Raw genomic sequence first — 16,529 nt, forward strand, 5'->3', positions numbered from 1 at the left:
CTGAGACTGCATCCTGTCTCACATGGATGATGCACACCAGTCTGGCCATAAAAGGAAGTGTGGGAAATGAGCAGCATCCCCCACAATGCACCATAGTCAGGAAGAGAGGTGAGTAAAATGGCTGCCAGCAGCACATGGCAAACAACAGGTAAAAAAATGTGACACCCCTTGAAGATCACCCTACCTTGAGACATCTTCACCCAACCGGACAGAAGTGGTCCTTCATCCAATCCGGGAAGAAGAGGACCTCCAGATGGGCAGAAGTCTTCATCCAGACGGCATCTTCTATCTTCATCCATCCGGAGTGGGTCCATCGTCATCCGACGCGGAGCATTCTCTTCCATTCAACGACTAACACTAAATGATGGTACCTTTAAGTGACGTCATCCAAGATGGCGTCCCTTCAATTTCAATTGGCTGATAGAATTCTATCAGCCAATCGGAATAAAGGTAGAAAAAATCCTATTGGCTGATTGCATCAGCCAATAGGATTGAAGTTCAATCCTATTGGCTGATTGCATCAGCCAATAGGATTTTTTCTACCTTAATTCCGATTGGCTGATAGAATTCTATCAGCCAATCGGAATTGAAGGAACGCCATCTTTTACAAGGTCACTTAAAGGTACCGTCATTTAGTGTTAGTCGTCGGATGGAAGAGGATGCTCCGCGTAGGATGGCTTGAAGATGGACCCGCTCTGCTCCGAATGGATGAAGATAGAAGATGCCGTCTGGATGAAGACTTCTGCCCGTCTGGAGGTCCTCTTCTGCCCGGATCGGATGAAGACTTCTGGCCGTCTGGAGGACCACTTCTGCCCGGTTGGGTGAAGACGTCTCAAGGTAGGGTGATCTTCAAGGGGTTAGTGTTAGGTTTTTATGAAGGGGGGATTTGGATGGGTTTTAGAGTAGGGTTGGGTGTGTGGGTGGTGGGTTGTAATGTTGGGGGGGTATTGTATTTTTTTACAGGTAAAAGAGCTGATTACTTTGGGGCAATGCCCCGCAAAAAGCCCTTTTAAGGGCTATTTGTGATTTAGTATAGGGTAGGGATTTTTTTTATTTTGGGGGGCTTTTTTATTTTATTAGGGGGATTAGATTAGGTGTAATTAGTTTAAAATTCTTGTAATTATTTTATTATTTTTTGTAATTTAGTGTTTTTTTTTCCGTACTTTAGTTTATTTAATTTAATTGTAATTAATTGTAGTTAGTTTAGGGAATTAATTTAATTATAGTGTAGTGTTAGGTGTAATTGTAACTTAGGTTAGGGTTTATTTTACAGATAAATTTGTACTTATTTTAACTAGGAAGTTATTAAATATTTAATAACTATTTAATAACTATTGTACCTAGTTAAAATAAATACAAACTTGCCTGTAAAATAAAAAAAAAAACCCCTGAGATAGATACAATATAATTATTATTTATATTGGAGCTAGCTTAGGGTTTATTTTATAGGTAAGTATTTAGTTTTAAATAGGAATAATTTATTTAATTGTAGTAATTTTATTTAGATTATTTTAAATTATATTTAAGTTAGGGGGTTAGGTTTAGGGTTAGACTTAGGTTTAGGGGTTAATAACTTTATTATAGTGGCGGTGACATTGGGGGCAGCAGATTAGGGGGTTAATAAGTGTAGTTAGGTTGCGGCAACATTGGGGCGGCAGATTAGAGGTTAATAAATATAATGTAGGTGTCGGCGACATTGGGGGCGGCAGATTAGGGGTTCATACATATAATGTGGGTGGCGGCGGTGTCCGGAGCTGCAGATTAGGGGTTAATAATATAATGCAGGTGGCGACGATGTTGGGGACGGCAGATTAGGGGTTAATAAACGTAAGATTAGGGGTGTTTAGACTCGGGGTTCATGTTAGGGTGTTAGGTGTAGAGATAAATTTATTTCCCCATAGGAATCAATGGGGCTGCGTTAGGAGCTGAACGCTGCTTTTTTTCAGGTGTTAGGTTTTTTTTCAGCCGAAACTGCCCCATTGATTCCTATGGGGAAATCATGCATGAGTACGTTTTACCAGCTCACCGCTACCGTAAGCAACGCTGGTATTGAGGTGAGATGTGGAGCTAAATTTTGCTCTCCGCTCACTTTTTTGCGGCTATCGCCGGGTTTGTAAAGACCTGTAATACCAGCGTTGTTTGTAGTTGAGCGGTGAGCGTAAAACTAAGCGTTAGCACTGCAAGCCTTACCGACAAAAAACATAATTTATGTAAGAATTTACCTGATAAATTCATTTCTTTCATATTGGCAAGAGTCCATGAGCTAGTGACGTATGGGATATACAATTCTACCAGGAGGGGCAAAGTTTCCCAAACCTCAAAATGCCTATACATACACCCCTCACCACACCCACAATTCAGTTTAACGAATAGCCAAGCAGTGGGGTGATAAAGAAAGGAGCAAAAAAAGCATAATAAAGGAATTGGAATAATTGTGCTTTATACAAAAAAATCATAACCACCATAAAAAGGGTGGGCCTCATGGACTCTTGCCAATATGAAAGAAATTAATTTATCAGGTAAATTCTTACATAAATTATGTTTTCTTTCATGTAATTGGCAAGAGTCCATGAGCTAGTGACGTATGGGATATCAATACCCAAGATGTGGAACTCCATGCAATAGTCACTAGAGAGGGAGGGATAAAAAATAAAGACAGCCAATTCCGCTGAAAAAAATTAATACACAACCCAAATCATAAGTTTTAATCTTATAGTGGAAAAGAAAAAAACTGAAAATATAAGCAGAAAAATCAAACTGAAACAGCTGCCTGAAGAACTTTTCTACCAAAAACTGCTTCTGAAGAAGAAAAAACATCAAAATGGTAGAATTTTGTAAATGTATGCAAAGAAGACCAAGTTGCTGCTTTGGAAATCTGATCAACTGAAGCTTCATTCTTAAAAGCCCAGGAAGTGGAAACTTACCAAGTAGAATGAGCTGTAATCCTCTGAGGCGGGGATTCACCCGACTCCAAATAAGCGTGATGAATCCAAAGCTTTAACAACGATGCCAAAGAAATGGCAAAAGCCTTCTGACCTTTCCTAGAACCAGAAAAGATAACAAATAGACTAGAAGTCTTCCTGAAAACTTTAGTAGCTTCAACATAATATTTCAAAGCTCTCACCACATCCAAAGAATGTAAAGATCTTTCTAAAGAATTCTTAGGATGAGGACACAAAGAAGGGACAACAATTTCTCTACTAATGTTGTTGGAATTCACAACTTTAGGTAAGAATTTAAATGAAGTCCGCAAAACTGCCTTATCCTGATGAAAAATCAGAAAAGGAGACTCACAAGAAAGAGCAGATAATTCAGAAACTCTTCTAGCAGAAGAGATGGCCAAAAGAAACAACACTTTCCAAGAAAGCAATTTAATGTCCAAAGAATGCATAGGCTCAAACGGAGGAGCCTGTAAAGCCTTCAAAACCAAATTAAGACTCCAAGGAGGAGAGATTGATCTAATGACAGGCTTAATACGAACCAAAGCCTGTACAAAACATTGAATATCAGGGAGTTTAGCAATTTTTCTGTGGAATAAAACAGAAAGAGCAGAGATTTGACCTTTCAAGGAACTTGCAGACAAACCTTTATCCAAACCATCCTGAAGAAACTGTAAAATTCTAGGAATTCTAAAAGAATGCCAAGAGAATTTATGAGAAGAACACCATGAAATGTAAGTCTTCCAAACTCGATAATAAATCTTTCTAGAAACAGATTTTCGAGCCTGCAACATGGTATTAATCACCGAGTCAGAGAAACCTCTATGACTAAGCACTAAGCATTCAATTTCCATACCTTCAAATTTAATGATTTGAGATCCTGATGGAAAAACGGACCTTGAGACAGAAGGTCTGGCCTTAACGGAAGTTGCTAAGGTTGGCAACTGGACATCCGAACAAGATCCACATACCAAAACCTGTGAGCCCATGCTGGAGCCACCAGCAGCACAAACGATTGCTCCATGATGATCTTGGAAATCACTCTTGGAAGGAGAACTAGAGGCGGAAAAATCTAAGCAGGTTGATAACTCCAAGGAAGTGTCAATGCATCCACTGCTTCCGCCTGAGGATCCCTGGACCTGGACAGGTACCTGGGAAGTTTCTTGTTTAGATGAGATGCCATCAGATCTATTTCTGGAAGCCCCCACATCTGAACAATTTGAAAAAGCACATCCGGGTGAAGAGACCACTCTCCCAGAAGTAAAGTTTGACCACTGAGATAATCCGCTTCCCAACTGTCTATACCTGGGATATGAACCACAGAAATTAGACAGGAGCTGGATTCTGCCCAAACAAGTATCAGGGATACTTCTTTCATAGCCTGAGGACTGTGAGTCCCACCCTGATGATTGGCATACACCACAGTTGTGACATTGTCTGTCTGAAAACAAATAAACGGCTCTCTCTTTAATAGGGGCCAAAACTGAAGGGCTCTGAGAATCGCACGGAGTTCCAAAATATTGATTGGTAATCTCGCCTCTTGAGATTTCCAAACCCCTTGTGCTGTCAGAGATCCCCAGACAGCTCCCCAACCTGAAAGACTCGCATCTGTTGTGATCACAGTCCAGGTTGGGGAGCTGTCTGGGGATCTCTGACAGCACCCCAACCTGAAAGACTCGCATCTGTTGTGATCACGGTCCAGGTTGGACGAACAAAAGAGGCCCCTTCAACTATACGATGGTGATCTAACAACCAAGTCAGAGATAGTCGAGCATTGGGATTTAAGGATATTAATTGTGATATCCTTATATAATCCCTGCACCATTGGTTCAGCATACAAAGTTGAAGAGGTCTCATGTGAAAACGAGCAAAGGGGATCGCGTCCGATGCTGCAGTCATGAGACCTAAAACCTCCATGCACATAGCTACTGAAGGGAATGACTGAGACTGAAGGTTACGACAGGCTGCAACCAACTTCAAACGTCTCTTGTCTGTTAGAGACAAAGTCATGGATACTGAATCTATCTGGAAACCTAAAAAGGTTACCCTTGCCTGAGGAATCAAAGAACTTTTTGGTAAATTGATCCTCCAACCATGTTCTTGAAGAAACACTAGTTGATTCGTGTGAGATTCTGCAGAACGTAAAGACTGAGCAAGTACAAAGATATCGTCCAAATAAGGAAACACCGCAATACCCCGCTCTCTGATTACAGAGAGTAGGGCACCGAGAACCTTTGAAAAGATCCTTGGAGCTGTCGCTAGGCCAAAAGGAAGAGCAACAAATTGGTAATGCTTGTCTAGAAAAGAGAATCTCAGGAACTGAAAGTGATCTGGATGAATCGGAATATGAAGATATGCATCCTGTAAGTCTATTGTGGACATATAATGCCCTTGCTGAACAAAAGGCAGAATAGTCCTTATAGTCACCATTTTGAATGTTGGTACTCTTACAAAACGATTCAAGACTTTTAGAACCAAAACTGGTCTGAATGAATTTTCATTCTTTGGGACAATGAACAGATTTGAATAAAACCCCAGACCCTGTTCCTGAAAAGGAACCGGCACGATTACCCCAGATAACTCCAGGTCTGAAAAACACTTCAAGAAAGCCTATGCTTTCACTGGGTTCACTGGAATGCGTGAGAGAAAGAAACTTCTCACAGGCGGTCTTACTCTAAAACCTATTCTGTACCCCTCAGAGACAATGTTCTGAATCCAATGATTTTGGACTGAATTCATTCAAACATCTTTGAAAAATTTTAATCTGCCCCCTACCAGCTGAGCTGGAATGAGGGCTGCACCTTCATGCAGACTTTTGGGCTAGTTTAGATCTCTTAAATGGCTTGGATTTATTCCAGATTGAGGAAGGCTTCCAATTGGAAACAGATTCCTTAGGGGAAGGATTAGGTTTCTGTTCCTTATTTTGTCGAAAGGAATGAAAATGGTTAGAAGTTTTAAATTTACCCTTAGATTTTTTATCCTGAGGCAAAAAAGCTCCCTTCCCCCCAGTGACAGTTGAAATTATAGAATCCAACTGAGAACCAAATAATGTATTAGCTTGGAAAGAAAGAGATAACAAAGTCGATATAGAAGTCATATCAGCATTCCAAAACTTAAGCCATAAAGCTCTTCTAGCTAAAATAGCTAAAGACATATATCTAACATCAATTCTGATGATATAAAAAATGGCATCCCAAATGGAATTATTAGCATGTTGAATTAATTTAACAATGCTATACACATTATGATCTGATACTTGTTGCGCTAAAGTTTCCAACCAAAAAGTTGAAGCAGCTGCAACATCAGCCAAAGAAATAGCAGGCCTAAGAAGATGACCTGAACATAAATAAGCTTTCATTAGAAAAGATTCAAGCTTCCTATCTAAAGGATCTTTAAAAGAAGTACTATCTTCCGTAGGAATAGTAGTATGCTTAGCAAGAGTAGAGATGGCCCCATCAACTTTGGGGATCTTTTCCCAAAACTCCAATCTATCAGTAGGCAAAGGATACAATTTTTTAAACCTTGCAGAAGGAGTAAAAGATGTACCCAGTCTATTCCATTCCTTAGAAATCATATCTGAAATAGCATCAGGAACTGGAAAAACCTCTGGAATAACTACATGAGGTTTATAAACCGAATTTAAATGTTTACTAGTTTGAGTATCAAGAGGACTAGTCTCCTTCATATCTAATGCAATCGACACTTAATTTAATAAAGAACGAATATACTCCATTTTAAATAAATAAGAGGATTTGTCAGTGTCAATATCTGAAGCAGGATCCTCTGAATCAGACAGATCCTCATCAGAGATATATAAATCAGTATGTTGTCGGTCATTTGAAAGTTCATCAATTCTATGAGAAGTTTTAAAAGACCTTTTACGTTTATTTGAAGGCGGAATGGCAGACAAAGCATTCTGAATGGAATCAGAAATAAATTTTCTTAAATTTACAGGAATATCCTGAGCATTAGATGTTGAAGGACCAGCAACAGGTAATGAACTACTACTGATGGAAATATTATCGGCATGAAAAAGTTTATCATGACAACTGTTACAAACCACAGCTGGAGGAACAGTTACTACAAGTTTACAACAACTGCACTTAGCTTTGGTAGAACTGACATCAGGCAGCAGAATTCCAGTAGTAGATTCTGAAACAGGATCAGATTGAGACATCTTGCAATATGTAAAAGAAAAAATAACATATAAAGCAAAATTATCAATTTCCTTATAAGACAGTTTCAGGAATGGGAAAAAATGCAATAGCATAGGCCTCTGACATAGAAAAAAAGACCAGAGGCAAAAGGAATGGGGTTTTAAATAATGAAACGTCCGGAACCAAACACGAGCGTCATAGATGACGCAACCTCGTGAAATACTCGGCGCCAACTAAGACACCGGAAATGACGAATTTGCATCAACAGACGTAATTCTCGCGCCAAAAAAGTATCATGCCAAGAATGACACAATAAATTATAGCATTTTGCGCTCTTGCGAGCCTAATACAGCCCGCACTTAGAAAAAAGTCAATTTGAAAACCCCAGGTAAGAAAAAAAAAATTATATATTTAAAAAAAAAAAAAAAAAAAAAAGCATTTCCCAGATATGAAACTGACAGTCTGCAAAAAGGAAATATACTGATAAACCTGAATCATGGCAAATATAAGTACAAACATATATTTATAACTTTATATATAAAGTGCCAAACCATAGCTGAGAGTGTCTTAAGTAAATGAAACATACTTACCAAAAGACACCCATCCACATATAGCAGATAGCCAAACCAGTACTGAAAGGAGAATCAGTAGAGGTAATGGTAAATTGAGAGTATATCGTCGATCTGAAAAGGGAGGTAGGAGATGAATCTCTACGACCGAAAACAGAGAACCTATGAAATAGATCCCCGTTAGGATGACCATTGCATTCAATAGGTGATACTCCCTTCACATCCCTCTGACATTCACTGCACTCTGAGAGGAATCGGGCTTCAACATGCTGAGAAGCGCATATCAACGTAGAAATCTTAGCACAAACTTACTTCACCACCTCCATAGGAGGCAAAGTTTGTAAAACTGAATTGTGGGTGTGGTGAAGGGTGTATTTATAGGCATTCTGAGGTTTGGGAAACTTTGCCCCTCCTGGTAGGATTATATATCCCATATGTCACTAGCTCATGGATTCTTGCCAATTACATGAAAGAAACTTGTAATCTAGCCGAATGGTTGGCTCTGCTAGTGTCTGCTGAAAACCACACACACAGAAAATGATAGATACTTTTTTTTTTATGTGACAACTCCATTGTAGAAATCTTCATGAAATCTAACCCAAAGTTTGCAAGACATAAATTCAGTATTGTGGATGCATCTTGAGCACTGTATGAATAACATTGGAAAACAATCCTACCAGATAGCACTCAAAATTTGAGTTACCCTCCTGAGCTTACCTAGATATGCATACCTCTCAACCGTCCTGCATAATGCAGATTGTCATGGGTTGTGATTCTGGCTAACTTCCAGCCTGCAGCCTCTGCACATCCTGGTTTTAGGAGACTGCCTAAGTCATGCCCATGGTCTTCCCTGACACTCCCAATGCCACTTCCAATCTCACCCATGGCCTAACTCCTACTAAACGGCCCTACAGACAAAATGCAGTTGCCCCACTACCCACAAGCTCTTTAACCTCTGGATTCCAGAAAACCTCTGAGAAATAAGTATAGATGTGCTGTCATGGAAAGAAGGGGTTACGATAACAAAGGACACCAAGAGAAAAAAGAAAATTTAATAAGTGAATAGGTTTTTTTCAAACTGTACACTCAATCTGAATGATAAAAGTGTCAAGTTAACTTATATCACCCTTTAAAGGGCCAGTAAAGTCAAAATATTACATGCTCTCCAACAGGCCAGGTTTTCAGAATTACCTTACATGAGAGCAGGTAAAATAACTGTTACAAACTGCTATTTGTAACTGGCCCTTTAAATGAAAAATTGTCCTGCTTCCATGGATCGTGGAGAAGCCTATTTGCCAGCCTCCTTCCTCATGACTATGGCCCCTGGAAGATTGTGCCCCTGAGAACATATTAACTTTTATTGGGTGTGTATGGCCCTTTAAGAACCGTCTGGGGACATATTGTGACTTTGGTGAACAATGCCCCTTTAAGACTATGTCCCCAGACCTGTAAAATAGCTTGTCCCTGGCTTTCTCCCACTTGGTTCAGTGAATGGGACTTGCTGAGCCAGGTGCCACACAGGCAGAGTGTTCCACAGAAAGGGAGCACTGTTACAAAAGCATTCGTTTTCATTGTGTGCCATTAAGTGCTATGTGACAGACCCTTCGGTCAGAACTAAAGAGTTAAATTTTGTTCAGCTTCAAGAAACCTATACTAAATACAAGTTTACTGGGATCAGCTCTAATTAAGTTTAGTGATAAAACATTCCCATTGTCTAATCAGACTGCTAGTGATAAGGTGGACTGCATTGTTTTATTGTGTGTAATGTTATCTGCTGTTATGGCCTGTCAAAGGGCGTTGCCTCTCTATCTAAATGCATCAAATGTGTGATTGTGGATTTTATGCCTCCCCCTGAGAGTGTCTTTTTTGCATGTAACCTCAATAAAAAGCAGGCTGTGTGTTCCAGCACATCAGACCTATTCTGTCCCTCTAACTTGCAGCTTTGACTCATGTTTGTAGGGGACAGCTTATATCACTACAGGGATTGCTGACTACGGTGCTGATGATTCTTTGGTGAGCGCTAGGAGCATCCTTTTCTACGGTCCAACTTCCAGCCAGCCTGGAGCCAACCGTAACAATAACCATGTTTACTAATGAACTGATTATTTCACCTGTGCTCCACTTCAGATATCCTCAAAATGTGGCCTGTTAGAGAGGCCTGAGGACAGGTTTGAAAACCAATGCTTTTGGTAGTGCTTTGTTGTTTGCATTGGGTGGTTGTTGTGGTATATGGTTAATAGGATGGTTGGTTTATTGCATTGGGGGGGTTGTGGCAGTGTATGGGGTTAATAGGTTAAGGGGTCTATTGTGTTGGGGGGTTATAGTGGTGTAGGGGGTAAGTAGAGGATTGGAATAATGCGTTGGGCTACAACTGTTTTTTATATGCACATAATGTGCATATTAAAAACTGTTGAACATGTGGAGACACACTTTATCTATTGGCTGATTTGAATTTGAAGATCAGTGGATGGCGGGTGACCGCATGAAGAGGACATTGGAGACAGAACATGAAAAGAAGATAAGAAGACGCATCAGGTGCAAGATGGATGAAGTCTTCTACAGCGGAGCGGCAGCAGAAGATGCATGAAAATGGACCACCGCCGTCAGGATGAAGAAAGAAGAGGACTGCCGCCTACATGAAGATGGGCCCCTGCCATCACAAGGATGAAGATGGGCCCCGCCACGAAGAGGAGCACTGCAGTTGGTGAGCACATAGATTTTTCCATTTTAGGCTTTTTAGTATATGATTTTTTTAGAATGAGGCTTTTTTATTTTTTAAATCCTAAAAGAGCTATAATCACTTTAGGGCAATGCCCTACAAAATGCTCTTCTGAGGGCAGTGTTTTTTTAGAATAGGTTTTTTTAGCTAAGGTTTTTTTGTAGAATATTTTTTTTTAGAAAAGGTTTTTATAGTTTTTGTATTGAAAGCAAAATAACTAAATCACTTTAGGGTAAGGCTCTACAAAATTCTTGTATCAGGGCAATCTTTTTTTTGAATAGGGATTTTTTTAAAAGGTAAAAGAGCTATGATCACTTTAGGGCTATGTCCTATAAAATTTCCTTATCAGGGTAGAGTTTTTTAGATAGTCTTTTTTATTGGGGGGGGGGGCACGGGTTATTTTTATTGTAGAATGTTTATTTTTAAGCAAGAGCTAAATCACTTTAGGGTAATGTTCTACGAAAAGCCCTATTGCTATAACTTTTAGTGTTAGTAGAGGGGTTTTTTATTTTGGGGTGGGGTGTTTTGTTTTTTTAAAGGGAGCCTTAGTTTTAGTATTGGCATAACTGTGTTTTTTTTTTTTAAATTTTCGGTAGTGCTATGTGGTTGGTTTTTTTTTTTGCGCAATTTAAGTGTTTGTTATTTACTGTAACTTAGGGGGTGTTAGGTTAGAGGTGGGGGGTGTTAGGTAGTTTGCATTGTGTGGTTGTGGTGGTGTATTGATTAATAGAATGGTGGGTTTATTTTGTTTGGGGTTGTGGCAATGTAGGGATTAATAGGTTAGGAGGTTTATTGCATTGGGGGTTGTGGCGGTGTAGGGGCTAAGTAGAGGATGGGGATAATGCGTTGGGCTACAACAGTTTTTAATATGCTTGTGCGTTTGGAGACACGCTTTATTTCATTTCTATTACATGTGCGCAGCTGAGCAGTAAAAAAGCTTGTGTAATAAAAGCAAAAAATACCCCGTACAAATGTTCTACCAACATGTTTAACCCCTTAAGGAGCGGGCACTTCAGACAAAAACTTCTCCAAAAGACCAGAGCATTTTTAGCATCACTACATTTAAACAGAAATAGAGCCTTTTTATATATATATATATATATATATATATATATATATATATATATATATATATATATATATATATTTACCTATCAAAACTATATATATTTTTTTAGTAGACAACCCAAAGTATTGATCTAGGCTCATTTTGGAATATTTCATGCCATCATTTCACCGCCAAATGCGATCAAATAAAAAAAAAATTGTTAACTTTTTCACAAATTTAGGTTTCTCACTAAAATGATTTACAAACAGCTTGTGCAATCATGGCACAAATGGTTGTAAATGCTTCTCTGGGATCCCCTTTGTTCAGAAATAGGAGACATATATGGCTTTGGCATTGCTTTTAGGTAATTAGAAGGCCGCTAAATGCCGCTGCGCACCACACTTGTATTATGCCCAGCAGTGAAGGGGTTAATTAGGTAGCTTGTAGGATTAATTTTAGCTTTAGTGTAGAGATCAGCCTTACACCTGACACCCCCTGACCCCTCTCAAACAGATCTCTTTCCTCCCCCATCGGCCAGCCCCATCTTAAGTACTGGCAGAAAGTTTTCTTTTAGTTTAAATTTTATATTTTCTGCAGGGTAGTATCTCCCCTTACCTCCCAACCTCCCTGATCCCCCAAACAGCACTCTAACCCCCCCTCTATTAGCGACCATCTTAGGTACTGGCAGCTTTCTGCAAGTACCCAGTTTGCAGCAAAATATGCAATTAAATTTTTTTTTTATAATAATCATTTTTCTGTAGTGTAGATGCCCCCTCTCAATACCCAAACCCCCCTCCCCAATCCCTTTTTTAGCAAACTACCCTTCATATGATCCCCTCATTGCCCCTCCTTAATCACGCAGCTGGATTGTTACTATTTTTTTCCCAAGTAGCGTGGCCGAGCGGTTCCTCCCTTTCCCGCTCTCCTCCAGCGATGGTCCACCCACCCACCTCCCTTCTTATGCTCTCACCCACCAACGATCGGTCCCCTCTCTGCTTCAGTAACTCTATTTCTGCAGTGCCCCACTCGTGGGGCATGCAGAAATAGCGCAATCTCGCAATTTTGAGCGAGATTGCGGCAGAGAGAAGCCCAGGACTGTAGCGACGTACAAGGTACGTTGCTGGTCCTCAGGGGCATAACAAACAGTGTCGTACAGGGTACAATGCTGGTCATTAAGGGGTTAACTGCGCAGGCACGCATCTACATGGCAGATTTAATAAAAAATGCTAGTAATTTAGTCCTTCCTTGTTGAGATTTGCTGCCTTAATCTGTGCATGCTTCTAATTATGTAATCGCATTCCACACATTCTTTTCAAACATATGTGGAGTGCAATTACGTAATTATGCAAATGCGCACACCCAGGTAGCAAATCTTGACAAGGGAGCAAATTTAGATGGAACACGACATGAAGGGGATAAAAACCTGCATAAATGTATACACATATGTAGTCGAAGGGTTTCATACAATGTATCCACGTAGGTAAGAAGAACTCATGTGGCTGGGAAAGTCTATGGGGAAAACAGGAATTTTACAACCCAGAATATGGCTCCCCTTTTTGTTCCTGGAGAAACATGGCAGCATTGTTGGTAGCACTAATCTGAACCCCCATACCATTTTTTTAAAGGGACATTATACACTCATTTTTTCTTTGCATAAATGTCTTGTAGATGATCTATTTATATAGCCCATAAAGTTTTTTTTAAAAATAAATGTATAGTTTTGCTTATTTTTAAATAACATTGCTCTGATTTTCAGACTCCTAACCAAGCCCCAAAGTTTTATGTGAATACTGTCAGCTACCTTCTCCAGCTTGCTCCTGTTTGTGTAAAGGGTCTTTTCATATGCAAAAGAAGGGGGAGGGGGGAGTGTCTTATTTGCCACTTGCAGTGGGCTTTCCAGCTACCTTTTCAACAGAGCCAAACTGACAGCTTCTAAGTAAGTTTTTAAACCATTTTATACTGGATTTTTATATCAGTATCTGTGCATCTTATTCTTTATAGTAGTGTCTATTACATGCAGTTATATGAAAATGAGTGTATACTGTCCCTTTAAGTAAAATAATGAATACATAATTTAGAACACTAAACTCAGATTTAACCTTATTGTCAAACTGTAAACATAACATGTATGTAGAACATCCTGAATAACAGAGACCAGAAGGAAACTCGGAGATGCATAAACATCTGTCTATAACATTAAAACATATTTATCAATTCAAAAGCAAAAAGTCATCCTCCTACGCTGCAGCAAGCATGAGTAAAAGTGGGACGAACCTTTAGTAGGCGGGGCACATGCAATACACACTGGCTGTAGGCCGCGGACCTAATTTCCTTGGTATGCCGCACAACATCATGGGAGTTGTATTCTTTCTTGTGCATCATCCTATTTATCAGCTAAAACATCAGAACTACAATTCCAAGAAGTCAATCCGCTTCTGTGATTGCTGTTATCTTTTTGTTTTATATCCGTTTATCCAAGGTTTTTTTTTCTGCTGAAAGGTAGGGACTTCTGATATAAAGCGTTCAATATGCATTGTACTAAATAATAAATGACCACTGTATGAATGTATTTTTAGTGTGTGTTTAACCTCCAGGCTTTATGCTGCAGGGTTTATAGGAACGTAGCACTCAGTCATTCAACACCCTGCATTATTGTCTGTTTTGGTTCAATGGGATTTGTTCAAGTTCTAAATATGTCTCAAGGTGTTGACTATAGATTGTTGTTCACGTAGCCATTATTATGCCCTTTAATTATTATTTTATCAATGTAGAAATGTGTGATGTCGGATAAACATTATATTGGGCTCAATGAATTTTACAGAAGCAGAAGAGAATGGTCACTGAATGACAAGCTATGATGGCGATATATCACAATAATGCTGGTGCAATAAAAGTGACAGATCGTTTACTTTTCTAAAACTAGTCAATCACATACGGACTGATTCATACATACATACATAGGGTACCAAAATAAACAATACCTAGAGGCCAAGGAAAAGCATTAAAAGCAAATAAAGACATGCTTACTGGAAACATATGCAGAAAAATATGTTAAAGGAAATAAAGTATTGTGCTTACATGATTATTGTTGTCATAAAGCAGAATGAAAATGGATGTAATAGGCATACAGACATATATATTTATAAGGTTGGCATGGAGGTTAGACATGTTATTATGTATACATAGAATGATTGACGTGTAACCATAGATAGAATTTAAAGGGAAAATGAGACAAGCTAGAAGCCAGACTTCAAACTGAAAAATTACCATTTACTGGATCCAGAGATCTCTACCAACCTAGCTTGCTTGTAAGTTTCATCAGCCACCAGACCTCACATACTCCCTCATACTCCTTGTTGAAATCTGGTAGCTTCACCAGTATCAAAAAACAGTGATATGACTACTGCTGCTGATTGGAAGACCCTCAATTTCTGTTTGGGATCAGCAGTGCTTAGCGGTACTAAGCAAAGCTATACATTGTTACAAAAACACTACAAGATCGGCTATATAAATGGATTATCTACAAAACATTTATTCAAATAAAAATCTAGTGTACAATGTCCCTTTAATGGGAGCTTGCTGCTAATTGGTGGCTACACTTATATAAATTTTCATTGTATTCCCAGTTGTACATTGCTGATTCTTCAACAAATAATACTAAGAGAATAATGACAATTTGATAATAGAAGTAAAATGTAAAGTTAAAGGGACACTGTACCCAAAAAAAGTATTTTGTGATTCAGATTGAGCATGAAATTTTAAGCAACTTTCTAATTTACTCCTATTATCAAATTTTCTTCATTCTCTTGGTATCTTTATTTGAAATGCAAGAATGTAAGTTTAGATGCCGGCCCATTTTTGGTGAACAACCTGGGTTGTCCTTGCTGATTGGTGGGTAAATTCATCCACCAATAAAAAAAAATGCTGTCCGGAGTTCTGAACCCAAAAAAAACTTAGATGTCTTCTTTTTCAAATAAAGATAGCAAGAGAACGAAGAAAAATTGATAATAGGAGTAAATTAGAAAGTTGCTTAAAATTGCACACTCTATCTGAATTACAAAAGAAAAAATTTGGATTCAGTGTCCCTTTAATTAAAATGTCATGCTCTATTTTAATAGTGAAAAAATAATAATCATATCCCCTTTAATTTCTTTATGAATTTATTTGTGTGGTTTGGGAGAAGAGCAGTTAGTCTTGAAGGGCTTGGAATAAAACTCATTTAGTCCAGTAATCATATCCTTTAGCTGTGGGATCTGAAGATATATTCACATTAAAACACTACTATCATTCTCCAATTTTGTAAATCAGAGGAACAGCTATATCTAGTCCCTCTGAGACTACCAACAAGTATGTGAACAAAAGAAAAAACATAACTTACCACTGTCTTAAATGTTCACATTTGACAAGAGCAGAACATAGATTTGTTTATTGAAGCTTGATCCTAAGCAAACACAATATTTATTTAACTAAAATTAAATTGAAACAGAGAACTCTGGGTAACATATGTAAATGTTTGGATTAGTGTGAGATGATGCATATCTCATAGCCAATGTTCTCTGGTTCACTTTAATCTCACCATAAATTAAATGAATAATGTGTTTGCCCTGGAATTAAAGGGTTACTAAACCCAATTTTTTTTCTTTCATGATTCAGATAGAGCATGAGATTTTAAGCAACTTTCTAATTTACTCCTATTACCATTTTTTCTTTGTTCTCATGCTATCTTGATTTGAAAAAGCAGTACTGTAAGCTTTAGAGCCAGCCCATTTTTTTTTCAGCACCTGGGTAGCACTTGCTGATTTGTGGCTAAATGTAGCAAACCAATTAGCAAGCGCTACCCAGGTGCTGAACTAAAAATGGGCCGGCTCCTAACCTTTCATTACTGCTTTTTCAAATCAAGATAACATGAGAACAAAGTAAAATTGATAATAGGAGTAAATTAGAAAGTTGCTTAAAATGGCATGCTTTATCTGAATCGTGAAAGAAAAAAATGTGGAGTTAGTATCCCTTTAAGCTTCACTAGATAGCTTATTAGTTTCTTCTGTTATTGCCAGCTTGTAATTTTAATTCATGGTTGTGTATATATGTGTGTATATG

At 38.6% G+C, this 16,529-nt stretch overlaps 1 protein-coding gene across 1 annotated transcript in view; it reads left to right on the plus strand.

Annotated features, from left to right (window-relative positions):
- LOC128649627 (zinc finger protein 883) overlaps nucleotides 1-16,529 on the plus strand; it is a 93,368-nt gene that overhangs the window by 66,001 nt on the left and 10,838 nt on the right. The window contains exon 7 of the mRNA XM_053702994.1: nucleotides 9,793-9,805. Coding sequence (XP_053558969.1) covers nucleotides 9,793-9,805 — 13 coding nt within the window. The remainder of the gene's footprint in view (nucleotides 1-9,792; nucleotides 9,806-16,529) is intronic.

The sequence above is a fragment of the Bombina bombina genome, chromosome 2 (genome assembly GCF_027579735.1).
Source record: "Bombina bombina isolate aBomBom1 chromosome 2, aBomBom1.pri, whole genome shotgun sequence".
NCBI lineage: Eukaryota > Metazoa > Chordata > Amphibia > Anura > Bombinatoridae > Bombina > Bombina bombina.